General features: G+C 47.6%; 1 protein-coding gene across 1 annotated transcript in view; it reads left to right on the top strand.

The window, feature by feature from the left end:
- The window catches only part of Myo5b (myosin VB), a 295,029-nt gene that overhangs the window by 257,053 nt on the left and 21,663 nt on the right, over positions 1–16,313 (top strand). The window contains exons 25-29 of the mRNA XM_042675118.1: positions 1,107–1,226; positions 2,984–3,124; positions 5,064–5,129; positions 7,391–7,630; positions 8,442–8,542. Coding sequence (XP_042531052.1) covers positions 1,107–1,226; positions 2,984–3,124; positions 5,064–5,129; positions 7,391–7,630; positions 8,442–8,542 — 668 coding nt within the window. The remainder of the gene's footprint in view (positions 1–1,106; positions 1,227–2,983; positions 3,125–5,063; positions 5,130–7,390; positions 7,631–8,441; positions 8,543–16,313) is intronic.

Raw genomic sequence — 16,313 nt, 5'->3', positions numbered from 1 at the left:
CTTTTAAGCCCCTTATGCTGTCCAACCTTGCCCAGTGCTGTGTACTCGGCACTGCCGGTGCCTACTCTCCGTTCTCATGGATGTGGTGCATGAGGAAGCAGCCTGGTGACATGGTTCTTCCTAAGGTTCCTTCCCAATGTAGAGGTCTTAGCAAGAGTTGGGGAGTTTAAGGACAATCCCCTCAAAGCCTTCCTTCCCCACCCCATCGTGTGTGTGTGTGTGTGTGTGTGTGTGTGTACGTGTGCGTGCGTGCGTGCGTGTGTGTGTGTGTGTATTAGAGAGAGAAAGAGACTGCAACTATGTAAGACTGTTCCTGTTCTTTCTGGAAAAATCCTATGTTGCAACAGGGGTGCTATTTGGAGCCCCTCCTGATCTCTGATAAAATGCAGGGTATGTGCATGTTGTCATGGTATTGCAGGGTTTGTCATTCCTTACCCTCTGTAAGAGTTCCTTCAAGGCATGTATATGCAAGCAAGATCAATATGAATTGCATGGAAACCAGGAAGAGAAGCTGAGTAGAAACTTAAATCGAAATCTGAAATTTTTCACTGAGCTCAGTTTTCACTCTGAAAACCAAATCAGATGCCAGAAAATAACCCAAAAGGTATTTTTAAGTGAACAGTATAAATGGTGTGCAGTTTCTAACAGGCTGCTATTTTCATGAGCAAACCTGATGGCATGCCAGTTGAGGGATTGAAGGGAGGGGACACTCGGGGCTCATTTGCAGTATTCCTTTCAAAGGGGCCAGGGGATCTGACTGCCTGCATGTATTCTGAGAGAAAGACCAGGAGTGAAGGGCTGTTCCCCTAGGACTTAAAGAAATAGGCCTACGGGTTACAGATTGGCACACCACTGAAAGACAAGGGAACCCAAGCCTAATGGGAGAGCTGTGCAGCCTCCTAGTTATTATGCTACGAGGGAGCTAGATGGTTGGCTAAGAAGTGTAGGTGAAACGCTTTGTGGGAACAACCCTATTTAAACACGGTTCCAAGAAACAGTGACATTTATCCTTATTGACAAATGAGACAGGAGACCTGTTCCTTGAAAAGGTCTCAGGAACGTGAGTCCATTTGGGGTTGCCATCTTTTTTTTTTCTTTTTGAACAGCAAACCCCAGGCCACAGGCGGAATCCATCCAACCAAAGTAGCTTAGAATCTGACTCCAATTATCCTTCCATCTCCACCTCTGAGATCGGAGACACTGAGGATGCCCTCCAACAGGTAGAGGTAAGACAGTGGGCTTGTGGGGAAGTGTTTATTACCTGTGATGCTGCTCAGCAGAAATGTCCCCTGCTGTCCAAAGTGACTTCAGAGAGAAGAATTGCTCAGACTGTGGTGGACTTAAGGAGCACTTTTGGTCCTAACATTTTCTGCGTCAGGCACTCCATTTCTGTTCCCTTACCCACTAAAGGAGGGAGGGAGGAAGATAGATTCCCTGATTCCTGTTAAAGGAGACTGAGGCATTGAGGCAGAGGGGTAACAGAGTAAGCTTATGAAGAAGGCTGGCTTAAGAAGGAACCATTGATGGACATAGTGGCACACCCCTGTAACTCCAGCATTTAGGAGGCTGAGATAGGAAGATCACTAGTTTGAGGCCAGTGTGACCTACGCCACCTGACTTAACATCACAGCACACACAGGAATATCAATAAATATACTGGGAGAGTCTCCACTCTGATTTAGAAGCTAGTTAAAACTCAGAGAACAACAGTAAATATTTGGAATAAAAGGATGCTGTGTGACTGTATCATTGTGTACTGGGGATGGCCTCTTAGCATCTAGAAACAGCGTGCCATATGGTGAGTGTTACAACCTGGGTGTAATTTTGTCAAAGATCCATAGACTCACCATTTTTCCCTCTGGCGTTTGAAAAGCAAGCTCCCAAAGCAGGTAGAGATCCACACGAGCTGAGTTCAAACATGTCTCTCTGCCAGGCACTGCCAGGAACCACTGTAACATGGCAATGGGCAAGCCAGAGAAGGTCCTCACCTTCATCGCACTTGTCTGATGCAGAGTGAGACCCTAAGCAGTCACCAGCAAGAGTGTGTGCTGTATTTGCAGATGCTTCTGAATGCTATGAAGAAAAAGGATGATAGAGAGGGAATGGAGTAGAGGGTGGAGGTTGGAAGACGTCCTCAGGAGAAAGGGCTCCCAGCCATTGTACACTTCTACAGGTCATGCACAGTCAATGAGATTATCACAATGCTGGCCTAAGGCCTTTTGGTTTTGGTCCAGCCCCTGGAGGCTCTTTTCAGTCTGAACTGCAGCTGCATGTCCACTATTTGTGTTTGTAACTGTTTGCGTGAGATATGGCCACTATATTCCCAGGTCCGGGCTTCTCAAGGAAGCCAAGACTGATCCAGGCCACTTAAGCATGAAGCATTCTTAAGTGCTGGTTATGTCTATTGCTTCCCATGCATATAGTATATGTAATAGTCTGAATGGGTGTGTTCGTGCACACTAGCCCCTCATGGGCAGATCCAAGTTTGCATGTGTACCCCAGACATTGCAGAAACCTGGAGGGCACACCTAGGCATGAGATTAAAGAGAAAAAAATCCACTGGGAAACTGATGCTGACTAAATGGGTTCTGTGGCAGGGCAGTGATTCGTGAACCCCTCGATTCTTCACCAGCAAACATTACCTCCTGAGTGTATGGTTTCTCTGGTGCAATGCCATTTTCCCAAAGTGAATTCTTATACTTCCCAAGACAAGGCCTGGGTCTGTGTCCATTTATCCTTAGAATTATGTGTGAGGCCGAGACTCACTTATTACCCACACAGAAGGAGCCTGGAGCACCGCCTTTAATGCAAGAAATGCTCGTTGGTTGGCGCTGGCTTTGTAGTTGAGGCAAGGATTGCTGTTTGGGAGGAGTGAGGAGACAGATGGCTGATGCGGAGGTGGGCGGGCAAAGGGCTGTGTGTTCCCTGAGGCCTGTGTGCTGTGAAAAACCACTTACTGACTGACTCCTCTTTTCCTTTGCAGGAAATTGGTGTGGAAAAAGCAGCCATGGACATGACCGTCTTCCTGAAGTTACAGAAGAGAGTGCGAGAGCTGGAGCAGGAGAGGAAGAAGCTGCAGGTGCAGTTGGAAAAGAGGGAACAGCAGGAGAGCAAGAAAGTGCAGGTGTGTGATGGGGCTGGGTGCCCTGTATGGTGGGATGAGATGCCCGCTACAGCTCACATGACAGGCATGGCCCCATGGAATTATGCTGGTGCTGGGTTTCAGAGCATCTTCCATCTGTGTTGGAGTCACACTGAGTCCCCTCTGGGAGGGTAGGGGGGAGCTGCACCTCTGCTGTGCAGAGGTGCACTCCTTCAATTGCCCCCTGGAAGCTACAGAGAGTCTGTGACATTTTGCCCTACTTACAAAGATAGGAGCTGACGACAGGAGGACTGAGATATGGAGTGAAAATAGAAATATGGCAAAAGTCAAGTTTTAACAGAGAAAACTTATTTCCTTTTCATCCTTGGCACGTGGCAGGTGGCATGAACCCAGCCCAGGGGGTCAGGGCAGACCAGAGGTGCAGTCATTCACCCTTCTTGCCCATGGCTGAACCCTTGCCACAATCCAGGTTGTCCTTTACCTCTTGAATCTCAAAAGAACATCATATGAAAATTAGAAGTGTTCTCTTTCAAGGACTTGTTGGGCTGTACCCAGGATGTGCTGTATTAAGTGAGAAAGAACTAAAAACACAAGAGAATTTCTCAGCCATTGAGAAAACTAATACCAAGATTGGGAAGAGCAGACACAACACAGGTGAAGAGTAAAGACCAGTGTCGGCAGCGCTCATGTGTATGCAAAGTTGAGCACAGATTAGTGTCTTAGAAGTTGAGATCCATTGACTATAGCATAAGGAGCTAAGAACTACTCTCTACTTCTTTGGAAGTATGAGATGCACTTTTTATGGAATACTAGTGCAATTTTAAGCTGGCTCATATCAATAGCCAACCTTATGGTCTATTCTCAGGCCAGAGTTGCAAATTATGGGATTTGACACTCCCCAAAGGCCCCACATAGCCTCCTTTTACAAGCTCTGGCTTCCCTTTCCAGTCTAACATGATGCAGACTCTGATCTAAATTGCCATCAGATTCTTGAGGGTTTTTTTTTTCTGTACTGAGCATTAAGTGGAGAAGTAAATCTTGCTGGTGGATTTAAATCTCTCAGGTGGGTTATATTCAGAATGAAGAGTGAAAGGATTAGGTCTATAAATGACTCATTCAGTTATAAAGAGAAAGTCTCCCTGTCAGGCCAGCACAAATCAGATGCTGTACAGATGTTCATCCCCAGAAACCCATTGCAAGTTGAAAATATCAGGTGTTAAAAATTTATCTAATACACTCTGCTTTGCAAACATCCTGGCTTAGCAGCAAAGCATGCTGTAGAGCCATCATTGTTCACCCTGGCGATCTGGGGCTAAAACAAATTGCTATAAACTGGACCACTTGAAATAGTGAAAGATTGCTTTCTCGTGCATAGATCTAGGGGGAAAAGCCAGAAATTAAAGTGTTTACATGGCTGTGCTCTGAAGTCTCTAGGGCATTGTCTAGGACTTTTTTCATGGCTTCTGGTATTGCTGGCGGTCTGTGCTGTTCTCTGACTTGCACCTGTGTGTATGGAATCCCTGCCTCTGTCTTCCATGGCCTTCATCTCTGTGTGCCTTATCTTCTGATGAAGAGACTAGTCCTAGGGGGCCAGGGCTCACTTATCTAATGAGTTCACCTATCTTGATTACACCTGCAAAGACCCTGTTTGCAAATAACATCATGCTCATGGATGGAACTAGTTAGGACTGCAGTGTATCTGGTGGAAAAGGTGTGGGTTGTTCATACTCCATCTACAAGTGTCTGCAGGGACTGTGTGAGTGAGGGCAGGAAGGAGTTGTTAATGGAAGGCCTGAGGATTGAGCTGCCTTGGAAGCCAGGAGGGAGATGCAGAGAGGAGGGTGGAGTTGCCAGCTGTTTATGCAAAAGCAGATTGAGCAGGATTGGCCGTGTTCAGAAGCATTTCTGTGGAACATGTGCACTGTGGTCCCTGCTCATCTTTCTGTCTTTGCCCATGCAGATCGAACAACCAAAGAATGACATAGACTTGGACCAGGATGCAGATCTGGCCTATAATAGTCTGAAGGTAAGACTGTCCATCCCCCACTAGAGGACAAATGACAGAAAATGAGGTCCTACGTTCCAGGCTGCCGTAAAGTAGAGCCCTAAGCAAATCACCTTTCTCCACACTTTAGTGTCTTCCTCTTTAAAATGAAAGAAAAGATATATGTACTCAAAGGAACAATTTTGCTTATCTTCCTGATAATTTCAGCCACTGGAATAAAAAACACTGCAAAAAAAAAAAAAAATCCAAAGTTAGCATGGGCAGATGTAAGGCAGAAAGGTGTCCTTGTGCCTCAGATGCTGGCGTGGCAGGGGATGGTAAAGTGGAACTGTGGAAGCCTCGGGTTTCAGGAGGCACCAGGCCCCTGGCAGGGAAGAATATAGAAAAAAGAGACATAGACCAGCCCCATCTCTATTCCCATCCCCAGACAATGTATGCAGCCTGCCAGACACAGGCCTACAAACAACTCCTCATGGTTCCATCGCCCAGAAAAAGAGCCTTACATCATTCCCATGGCTTTCTTCCCAAAATTCTTTTATTGTAGTAAAATACACATGTGGGCTGGGAAGGTGGCTTAGTGGTAGAGTGCTTGCCTAGCATGCACGAAGCCCTGGGTTTGATTCCTCAGTACTATATAAACAGAAAAAGCCAGAAGTGGTGCTGTGGCTCAAGTGATAGAGTGCTAGCCTTGAACAAAAAGAAGTTCAGGGATTGTTCCCAGGCCCTGAGTTCAAGCCCCAGGACTGACAAAAAAAAAATAATAATACATAAAATTAAATACACATAAAATTTACTCCTTACTATTGTTGAGAACAGTTCATTGATATCAGATATATTCATGATATTATGCAGGGCCCATTTCTCTTTTCATCTTGAAAAATGGAAACACCCTTCACATTAAGATCACCCTATTCTCTCCAGTTCCTAACAAAACCCAATCTACTTTCTCTGATTCAACGACTGGTCAGCGCAGCAGAACACTTCAGCCACCATCAGCTGTCACTCTCTTAAACTATCCCCTGAAGCAGCTGAGGGCGGAGATGAGACCCCAGGGCTTTTCTCTAAGCTCAGTGCTCCTCTACTGTGTAATCCCAGGGTGATACACAGCTGCCAATAGGATAATTACTCAGGCATGAGTAGATTCTTAACTCCTAAACGAAATAGACTTCTCATGGGTTTCATGTGCTAATAATGATCATTAAGGATCAGCATCTTACTCCAGGGCCCCTTTTGTGTCTGTAGAATTATTCTGTCTGTGCATGGCCCTGTCTCCCATCGATTTGGGGGTGGTAGAAAGACCCTGGACCAGGAGGGAAGATTTTCTGGTCCCCGCTGAAGCTCTAAACTCACTGGGAGCCTTCACTTCCCTGGACTCAGCCTCCTCAGGGAGCTGACCCGCTGTATCCTGCAGCTTTAGCAAACGGACAAGCAATGCCTTCTTATCATGTTTTGTTTGGTTTTGTTTTTAGTTTTTTGGAGAAATTATCAATCTTAAGTCAGAGCCTTACCAGAAGTTTGTGATGGTCAGATTTTTAACTTATTAGAATGTCTCCAATGCGGTAAATAGACTGCCCAGAGTATGTGAAATACATTTCAAAGTTGATTTCCAACCGTGTTTCAGGCTATGTAGACTAGTAATTTTTCCTTCACTGGTATGGACAGTTGGTGGCCTTCTATATGACAACACAGTGTTCCTATAAAATTAGCTGAGGGAGCCCTTTATTCCAGAATCCCCTCAAGGAAGGCCTTAAAACCCATGAGCATACTAAGATTCTAGGAGTCCAGTTGCTTAAGGTTGTCAGCACCAAGGTGGGGCCTTTGTGTGGTGGTAGAATGCTTGCATGTCTAGCATACATGAGTTCTGTATCTCTCTCTCTCTCTCTCTCTCTCTCTCTCTCTCTCTCTCTCTCTCTCTCTCTCTCTTTCTCCTCTCTTTCTCCTCTCTCCCTCACACACACACACACGCACACACACACACACACAGAATTACAGCCCAGTATTTCCACAAGGGAAGATTTTTCATAGTCAGATGTGTTTAGAAACACTCACATATTGAATCACTTTGCAGAATTCTGTAGAGGAATTGTGTAAGATGTTTCCCTCCGAACCCAGGGTCCTGAATTCTAATCCAAGCTCCAGCTTTGATTGCTTGCCGATGTCAGTCAGAACTTTGGTCATTAAAATGACTGGGTGACTCTTCACTTGCCCCTGGACAGAGTGAGCTGATTAAGGCTGGGTCCTGGATGTAATGACCTGTTACCTCACTCTTGTCTGTATTCCAGAGGCAAGAGCTGGAATCAGAGAACAAGAAACTGAAGAATGATCTGAATGAGCTGAGGAAAGCTGTAGTTGACCAAGCTACACAGAACAACTCTACCCACAGCTCTCCAGATAGCTACAACCTCCTGCTGAACCAGCTCAAGCTGACCAATGAGGAGCTTGAGGTCCGCAAGGAGGAGGTGCTCATCCTCAGAACACAGATTATGAGTGCTGACCAGCGCAGACTTGCCGGCAAGAACACGGTAACTATGGCAGTGTGGTTGGGCTTATTGGGGTGATACTGGGTGACAGACATGGGGTTTTTTTTTTGCATATGTTACCCCTGAGGACCTTAAAACTGAGAGAGCAGAATCTCTTATTCTGGGATCTAATGGCAGCACAAGGAATTTCCTTCAATATATGCCTTTCTGAGAGATGGAGCTAGAAGTTTCTAGAATCTTCTGAATAAGATACTCAAAAGGGACAAAAGCCTGAGATGGGTGACCTGTTTTTTGCCTTGTGCTCCTCGCTGTTTACTTTGCTTCTGAAGTAGAATAACACTTCTCCCCCACCCCTTCTCTCTTACTACCATAAAGTAATTCCATTCCTGGCACACCCTCCCTGGATGGAAAGTCCCACTTCATATGTATCCCTAATATTTCTGGGATATATTGTAGAGTGGAAAGGAGGGGGGACAGAAGCGACCTGTGTCCCTTTGGACTCTGATAGGCTGAAGCTCTTGGGCTGGCTGAGGGCTGTGTTACCTCAGTAGTAATGAGTGTAGTCGAGCCAACACTGAGCCAGATTTTAATCATGTCTGGGGTGCTTTCTCCTCCAACGACACTACCTGCTGTCTCCCCTGCTACGTGCACTCAGTACCTCCCAGCAGGCTTGCTGTGTCCTTTCCAAGATGACCTTACCATGTCATGTTCCTGCCTATGTTTAGCTACAGTCTCCCAAGTTCCTCTAGGCCTACATCTTTCCCCAAAGTCATGTTTTAATCCCCCTGTACTGTAAAGCCATTTCGTGGCAGTTCGTATAGTTACAGTTGTTTATTAATTTGATGTCTTCTAGGAGCCAAATATTAATGCCAGGACAAGTTGGCCTAACAGTGAAAAGCATGTGGACCAGGAAGATGCCATTGAGGCCTACCATGGGGTCTGCCAGACAAACAGGTAAGGCCCACCTCACCATAATCTGTACCTAGAGAAGTCAGTAGAAGGGGTCCCTACCGCCCTAACCTATTCTGGTCTGTGCTCAGGCACTGGCCATGTATATAGCCACAGGGAAGTATTGAAGAGAGGAGGTAGAAGAGGAGCGGACTCCAGTCACTCCAAGTTCTCAGGAAACCTGCTCTCAGCTTTATCAAGACTGAGTCAACATACGTGTAGCAGCTGGAACCCAGGTCCCCTGAAAAGTGTTAGGATCAGGGAGCTTTCTTGGAGGATGACAGGAGGCAGAGTGACGGGAAAAGCTGGAGAGGGTGAGTTTTATGTAGAAGCAGCCCCTGCCGCAGTAAGGTGTCTGCTCCAGCTGCCATCCTCGCCTGGGCCCCCCCTCTTTTAGAAGAAACGGAACCCAAGGTAGACACCAACACATTTGAATGGGACCATTTATTTCCCTTCTGTCGTGCTCGCCCAAGCGAGATTTCCTGGACTTGAGTTAATCAACAGTCTCTGGTCTCATCAAGAAGGGACTGAGGGTCCAGGCAAAAGGGAGTGATTTGATTGTCTGAGGGTGGCAGCCGAGTCAAGGGTTGTCAATGGACAGATGGCAGAACTCGCAGTGTGGCGGAGAGTTCAGGAATGTGGGATTTGTTGCTGTCTGGAAATCATTGCGTGAAGGCTGGGTGCCTCCGGTGCCTCACCTGTGGGTTGGGACCATCTTAGCACTGTGTCTGTTATGGGTGTTGAGACACCAGGTAGGTCAATTAATCTGAGTAAAGCACTTAGAGCTCATGGTGCGCACATAATCAATGTTACCACCTTTATTATGCTAGCCTTCCAGAGCAAAATCAGAGCTGGCCTTCCCTCTGGCTTCCTTTCTCTTCATCTCAACTAATTTATTGTTGACTTGCTCAACTTTAGTTCCAAAGTGCGTGACAAAAACAGTTCTAGAAACCGGCAGTAGGTGGCACTGTCGCCCACAACCTAAAGTTTCTTCCATAACTGTCACAGAATCCTAGAAGACTGATTTCCAGACCTCCTAATGCAGTCCCTCTTCTGTGCATGAGGAAACTGAGGCCCAGAAAGGTTGAGTGGCTCAGGCACACGCCTGGCCTGTAGCTGAGTCCAGATAGAAACCAGGTGGCCCTGCTCTGAGGTTGGGGGCTGCTTTGCCCCCCCCTAACCCCCCCCCCCCAAAAGAAGCAGAAGAGGTGGTGTAGCAGCCCCCCTGGAGGACACAAAATGTGTTTTAAGAGAGAGGTAATTCTCCTGGAAGGAGGGAGAGAAGGAATGAAGGTGGCTCAGCCAGCTAAACCTGGAGTCCAGATTGTTCATTTTAAATTATCTTGGACTGAAGATAAGACATGAGATGAATGAGAGAAGAAGCAGAGGTGATATTAAAATAGCAAGCCAGCGCGAGCAGCGGGGCTGTGGTGGTCTTATCTGTGATCTTCAGAGCTGAAGCTGATAGCTCCTTTCTATTCAGCCGCAGGATTGTCAGGAATCCAGTCCTAGGTCTAGGTACTCCCCAGAGGCTGTTCAATACCGTGGATTTGTCTTTACAGCAGTAACGGTGGAGATAAAAATAAACATGGTTTCTATTATGTCTTAAGATAATCCCATTCCCAGAAAGCCTAGCATCTAATAGGCAAATAATGGCTCTGAAGCTGGTTTAAGGACGGAAAAGAACCATGGCCTTGGGGAGGCCTGAGGACCCAGGTCCCAGTGCCTTCCATGCCAGGTGCTAGAGAGGCTACCGGTGGGTTCATCTCTTCCAGTTCAGCTTTAGCCTTGAGGAAATTATGTGGTGACAGTGAATCCACACTGAGTGGAAGAGCAGGCTAGCAGGGAAGGAGGGTCAACTGACTTGGGGACCCCTGTTGACATGGCTGAAGATGGAGATTTGCTATACCTTTCCTGTGGTTGGCCTGCAGTGGAGGGTCTTAGAGTTTAACTATAAATTGTGTCTCTGCATGCGTGGTGGGTGAGGTGGTCCCTTTAGAATTGTGATGAACTATGTCATGACCCTAGAAAAAGTTTACATTGCTCACTGAGCTTTGGTAGACTTGTGGGGAGATTCTACACACAAACGCACCTCTGTCACTGCCATGGGTCCCTCCAAGCAGCCATGGTCCCCACGTTTGAGGCTCCTTGCTGACTCTTGCTGTTTAGAGCCCTGTTCTGGTCTTTCCAACTCTGTCTCCTCTCTGAACTGTAAGTCTGGGGCCTGCTCTGGCCTGAGCTCCCAGAATGTGGGTAGCTCTTTTGCACACTTTCTCACACTTTGGTCTTGGGAACTAAGAGGAACCAGCTTCATTATGACCATTTTACATATGAAAAAGCTAAGATAGCAACGAGGGCCTGGGAAAGCCTGGCCTGGTGCTGGAAGTCTGTCGTCTTCAGTTGCTTCTGGAAGTGGGTTGAGAGACAAGTTGCTGCTGTTCTCAGACCAACCCCACCTCTACCCAGTGCTCCAGGTCACAGAGCTAGGTCGGGCACCAGTACAGTCTGGCTGAGGCTCAGTCTGGCTCCAAGAACAGTGCTCCTTTGATCTATGACCACTTCTATGAAAACCCTGTCTAGGCTGTAGAACTCCAAAGCAAGGCTGATGGTGCATTGCTGGGCTTTTCCACCAGGACCCAGGGGACAGCAGGAGGTCCTTAGCGCTTGAGAGTAACTTCCACTCCACAAGGAGTGTGTCCAATCTCCATCCAGATTTACTTGACATCATATGGTTCGTTTGGCCTAGAGCTCTCTTGCTCGTGGTGGCAGAGGGGACCAGAAGACTGGTTCTGCAGCTCTTTTGCCACTCCTGGCCAGAATCTCTGAGCTTCCTTCTAGAAGAACACTGCCTCCTTGTTCTCACAATTCCATTGGTCCTCAGCCAATAGCACAAGTGTGATTTTATGGCCTCAGTAAAGCCACAGCTGTTGCTCTCTCTAGAAAGCTCCTTCCAGGTGGCCAGGCCTGATTCTCAGGTGCTTCTGCTATTTGGGGGCCTCCTCCCACTTCTCAGTATATTCCAGGCTGCTGAATAGAAAGAAATTGGAATACCTGTGTGGCACACAGGTAGGTATCTTTCTAGAAACAGAAAACTGACCATCTCTGGGCTGGAACCATGTCTCTTTCCACCCAAGGGGGCTGTCCTTATCCAAAGCAGAGCAGTGGTTTGCTGGGCCCTGTTTTTCAAGATCCCCAACAAAGAGAAAGTAATTCTTTTCCAGGGCCTTTTCTGGTGCATGACTTCTACAGATAATAATGAAAGGTGGAGGGGAAAGCCCTTCAAGATCATCCACTTCCTCCTGACATGTAGAGAAATAACCCTCCCAGGCAGGGCTGGTAAGAGCCAGGGATGGAGCTTCCTAGAGGATACCTGGCTCTGTGGCCAGTTTGCTAACCACTGGGCCTTGCTGCCTCCTGAAGTCAGAGACTATGGGCTGATTTTTCCTTCTTATTTATTTGCATGGCATTTTCAAGAGTAGGGCTCATGCACAGGAGGTTTTCCATGACTATTGTTGATTTATTGACATTAAGCATTTTAAAAAAAGAGAAAATGAATTCCTCTGGGCAGTTGTTTGGGGTTTCCCTTCTTACACCAGCAGGTGGCGCTTCCTCTCCTGCCATGGTCCCTAAATGCAAAGGGACTGAAGAGTATGTTAGATTCCTCTGGAGATGTGTTTTACCTAAGAGCAAAGTTAGTTAGTTTGCTGGTTTTCATTAATTCTTGTGCCTGATTTTCTGAGCACTGTGGAGTGCTGGGCAACATCTTTGTCTGTAGAGTTGGTCATATTATAGAATTCACAACTGCATTTCCCTGTGAGGCTGGTGATGGTGAGTAATGCTGTTTGGAGGTTATCTCAGCCTTACCCTGGTACCACCCTGGACAGCAGCTGTGGAAAACAATGAAGTGAGGCCCCTTTTGTGTTGGGGGGGGGCAGTATGTGATCATTCAGCACACAGCAGGGAAATCTTTTAAGAAAGAGCAAGCGTGATATTGTCCAAAAAGAAATGTACTCTTTACCTGATTTACGCAACTGTAACCCTTCTGTACATCACCTTTATAATGACAATTTAAAAATTCACAGGAAAAAAAAGAAGCAGGGGACCCCTGGGACCCTAGCCAGGTGTCAGGATCTCTTCGTGGGCACAAAGGGAGATGGCTGGAGTAGAGAGGGTCCCCACGTTCTTCCTGCTTGGCCTGATGTACTCCATTCTAGGCCCACAGCAGGAATTCTGCAGTGCTGCCCTCAGTTCCCCCAGCAGCCCTTCCTTTGGATTAAACCACTGCTACCTAAGGGCCCTATGCAAACTCAAGTGGTGACAGCTGAGAAGGACAAGGGACACATTCAGCCCCCAAGTCCAAGGCAGAAGTGTACCACACACACAATCTGGGGAGGCCCCCAGGGGAAAGCATGGTGGCGCCCGCTGCCTGCAGCCATCAGAACAGATGCGACACTGCACTCTGGGACCTCATCTGGGCCCCTCATGAGGGCACTGAACCCCTTCTACAGACATAACGGAACCTTGGAAACTCAGGGGAGATGCCGTCTTCAGTCGCCGAAAGGGTGGCGACCAGAGAAGAGGGGTGGGGGGAGCGCTCCAGCTTTGCCCTTTTCCCATCTTCAGGGCACAGCCTTTCCACATTCTGGCCTCTTCGCCTGCCTGTCTCTCTCCTCTACACTGGACACCCTGTTTTTCTGTCCTTTATTTCTAGCCAGACTGAGGATTGGGGATATTTGAATGAAGATGGAGAACTCGGCTTGGCCTACCAAGGCCTAAAGCAAGTTGCCAGGTCAAATACACTTCCTGTCTTCCTGTGTCCTCTTTGTCTGTGTTTCTGCTCACTTCCATGCTCCTTGTGTTTCAGGGGGGGCTGGGGGGCAGGGAGGGCGGTGGCAGGGGTGTGGGGCACAGTCTGTGAAGCTACTGACTGGCAGTCCTTGGGGTCTTCTGTCACTTTGTGTCCAGGATGTGTGAATGAGGTCAGAGGGGTTGCTTGCCTGCATGGCCCATGAACCTTAGAAACTCTGGGGTCCAGCCCCACCCCCATCCCATTCTACAGGTGGAGAAACACAGATTACAAGACAGCAAGCAAACAGTTTCCAAGAACAAGATTAAGGAGAAAGCTTATCTCTGGGGATTCTCAACCCTGTGCTACCTCCTAACCATTTAGGATCAGCCAAAACTGGCTCTGAATCTGCCCTCAGGACGCAGCCAGTCCTGTGTCAGGGACTTGGAGCTGACAAGAGCCAAGTGTCATGCAGTGTACTGTCTGACCCTCTGCGCACCCTCGTGGCAGGGGAGGGCACTGCAGCTTGGTGGGTTTCAGCTGGTTAAACAGAGGACCCAGCATTTGGTACCAGAGTCTGAATTTGCACTCTGCAGCCTTCAGCGGTGGACGAGCAGTTTAGCCAGGGAGGGGTCAAGTCGCAGCTTTGTTCACTTGAGCTTTCCAATAAGAGATGGGGCCATGGTCATCAGGCTTGCTTCCCAGAGGAGGAAACCAAAGTTCAGAGGAGTGGCACAGGTGCCAGGCCCGGCTCCCTAGCAGGTGAAGTGACAGAGCTGGAATAGGAGCCCCGTACCCTCAGCTCATGCTCGCCCCCATGTGGCCCTTGCCCGCCAAGGCCTCTGCATGGTAACAGGAGAGGCAGCAGCCTTCTGGCTCTACAGCTTCTCTCTGGGTTCAAATGTAGCCCCACAGCCTGTGAGCAGAGAACTGGGTCAGGCTCTTCATGGCAGACATTAGGACATTAGGTCAGGACCCTGCCACATAGGGTCATTACCAGGAAAAAGGTGTGTGTGTGTGTGTGTGTGAACATACATTCATAATACATATGAATATATATATTCATTAACTGCTTCTGTTTCTGCACTGGTACTTATTCAACAAGACCAGATTCTAGTCTACTCAGGAATTTGATTTATCAGAAGAGGGATGAGGGCTCATGTGTAAAACTAGGGCCTTCTCTTGCCTCTATTGGCAGATTGGATGAGTATAACAAATAAACAAATGAATGCATTAGTGAAGTAACACACAGGCTCATGGCATCAGAAAGCCTGGCTCATCAGACCAGTCTTCTACTTGGCTGTAGCCATGACCATCTCCTGGCCTTAATTTTCATGATAGGTGGCCAAGCTAAGGCTTGGCAGGAATCATACCTCACGTAGACCCTGGCTGAATTCACTTGGAGAATAGAGCAGATGCAGATGGGAAACACACAGCACAAGTCAGGAAATGCACTTCCTGAGCAACAGATCTAGAACCTGAGTTTCTATCCTCTGCAGTTACGTTTACTCCTTCAACCTTACTGGTGATCATTTTTAGTATGTTATAGCCAATAATGAATGTTGTCTAAATAACATATGCCATCTAAGATGTCGTTTTAATTGCCAAATTATCCTGTGCCATCTTGTGTTATTTTTCCTTTGGTAGTAGACCTGCGGTGAATGAGCACATTCCTCTGTCACTTCCTCATTCATTCGCATCACTATGGGGACAGCCGCTGAGAGCAGGTGTTGGTCACTGTGGTGCTGACTCAGCTGCCTCCAGTGTGGCTGTCTGTGGAACACGGTAGACTTTCCTTCTTGCCTCCCTCCTCGCCTTGGCAGTTCTCACCTCCCAAACTAGCAGAACTGCGAAAACATGGAAGCTGCCTGCTCCCAGGCTCCTGGGCAGCTGGGGGTTCTAGTAGCTGTCCCCTGGGCACTACCTACTTCCTAACTTTACCTCTGCATTTCTAGAAAAGACTAGGGTGCCCCACACCCACATAGAGCACGTCAGGAAGCTTTTTAGGATCCCTTTCATCCAGCACCCCCACCCCCTTCCTATGAAGGCAGCTACCCTGAAGGAGAAAGCTGGCTCAGGTAATTAAGTCCCAGAAGATGGCTTGGTCACTGTAGATGTGTTAGTGTCAGCTCCCCAGGAGGCCCCGCCTTCTCTCAGAGTGGAGCAGGTGCGCTCCTAGAGTGCCTGGCTATGGCACAGTCTCTGAGTCTTCCCAAGTCTTTCCAGACCTCCTCTGGGTCTAGGTGTGTCTGCTTGTTGTGATGACTCCAGTTGATCTCAATTATTCCCAGAGCTTTTGCAAATAGTCTTAGTTTGGAATGGCAGAGAGTATCTGAAAAGGGCTATAAAAATTTTGCATGTGTGTTAAAGCAGGGCTGTGACAATGGAGATGATTAGAAAGACAAAAATAAGCAAGGAATTAGCTCAGCTAACCACTTTGGTCTTTATGACAAGATTCTTGGGAATTTGGGGGCAGATGAAAATATTACAAAAATTAATTTAAAGCCAGACATGCTGACAAAAGTATTATTATCCTAGCACTCAGGCTGCTAAGGCAGGAAGATCACAAATTTTGAAGCCAGACTAAGCTGAAGAGTAAGAAGACAAAATTCAAAATGTATTTGTGGGGCTGGGAAGGTGGCTCAGTGGTAGAGTGCTTGCCTTGCATGCATGAGGCCCTGGGTTTCATTCCTCAGCACCACATAAGCAGAAAAAGCTGGAAGTGGCACTGTGGCTCAAGTGGTAGAGCGCTAGCCTTGAGCTGAAGAGCTGAGGGACAAAAAAAAAAAAAAGTATTTTTGCTGCCGACTGTTTGACACAGAGGCAGCTTCCCAGTCCCAAGCCAGCAGACTACACTCACTGAATGTGGAAGGAGGGTGGAGAAGAGCAGGAGTGCCTTTGGCCTTGGTTTCTCGTCACTTGAGAGGGCAGGATGGCTTGCTTGCCTGATCAGATCCGTGGCAGCTGTCTCCCTGCTGTGTGTCATCCCCA

The sequence above is a fragment of the Dipodomys spectabilis genome, unplaced genomic scaffold (assembly GCF_019054845.1).
Source record: "Dipodomys spectabilis isolate Male_0828 unplaced genomic scaffold, ASM1905484v1 ptg000024l, whole genome shotgun sequence".
Lineage (NCBI taxonomy): Eukaryota > Metazoa > Chordata > Mammalia > Rodentia > Heteromyidae > Dipodomys > Dipodomys spectabilis.
This window is presented reverse-complemented; position numbering and strand designations above follow the sequence as displayed.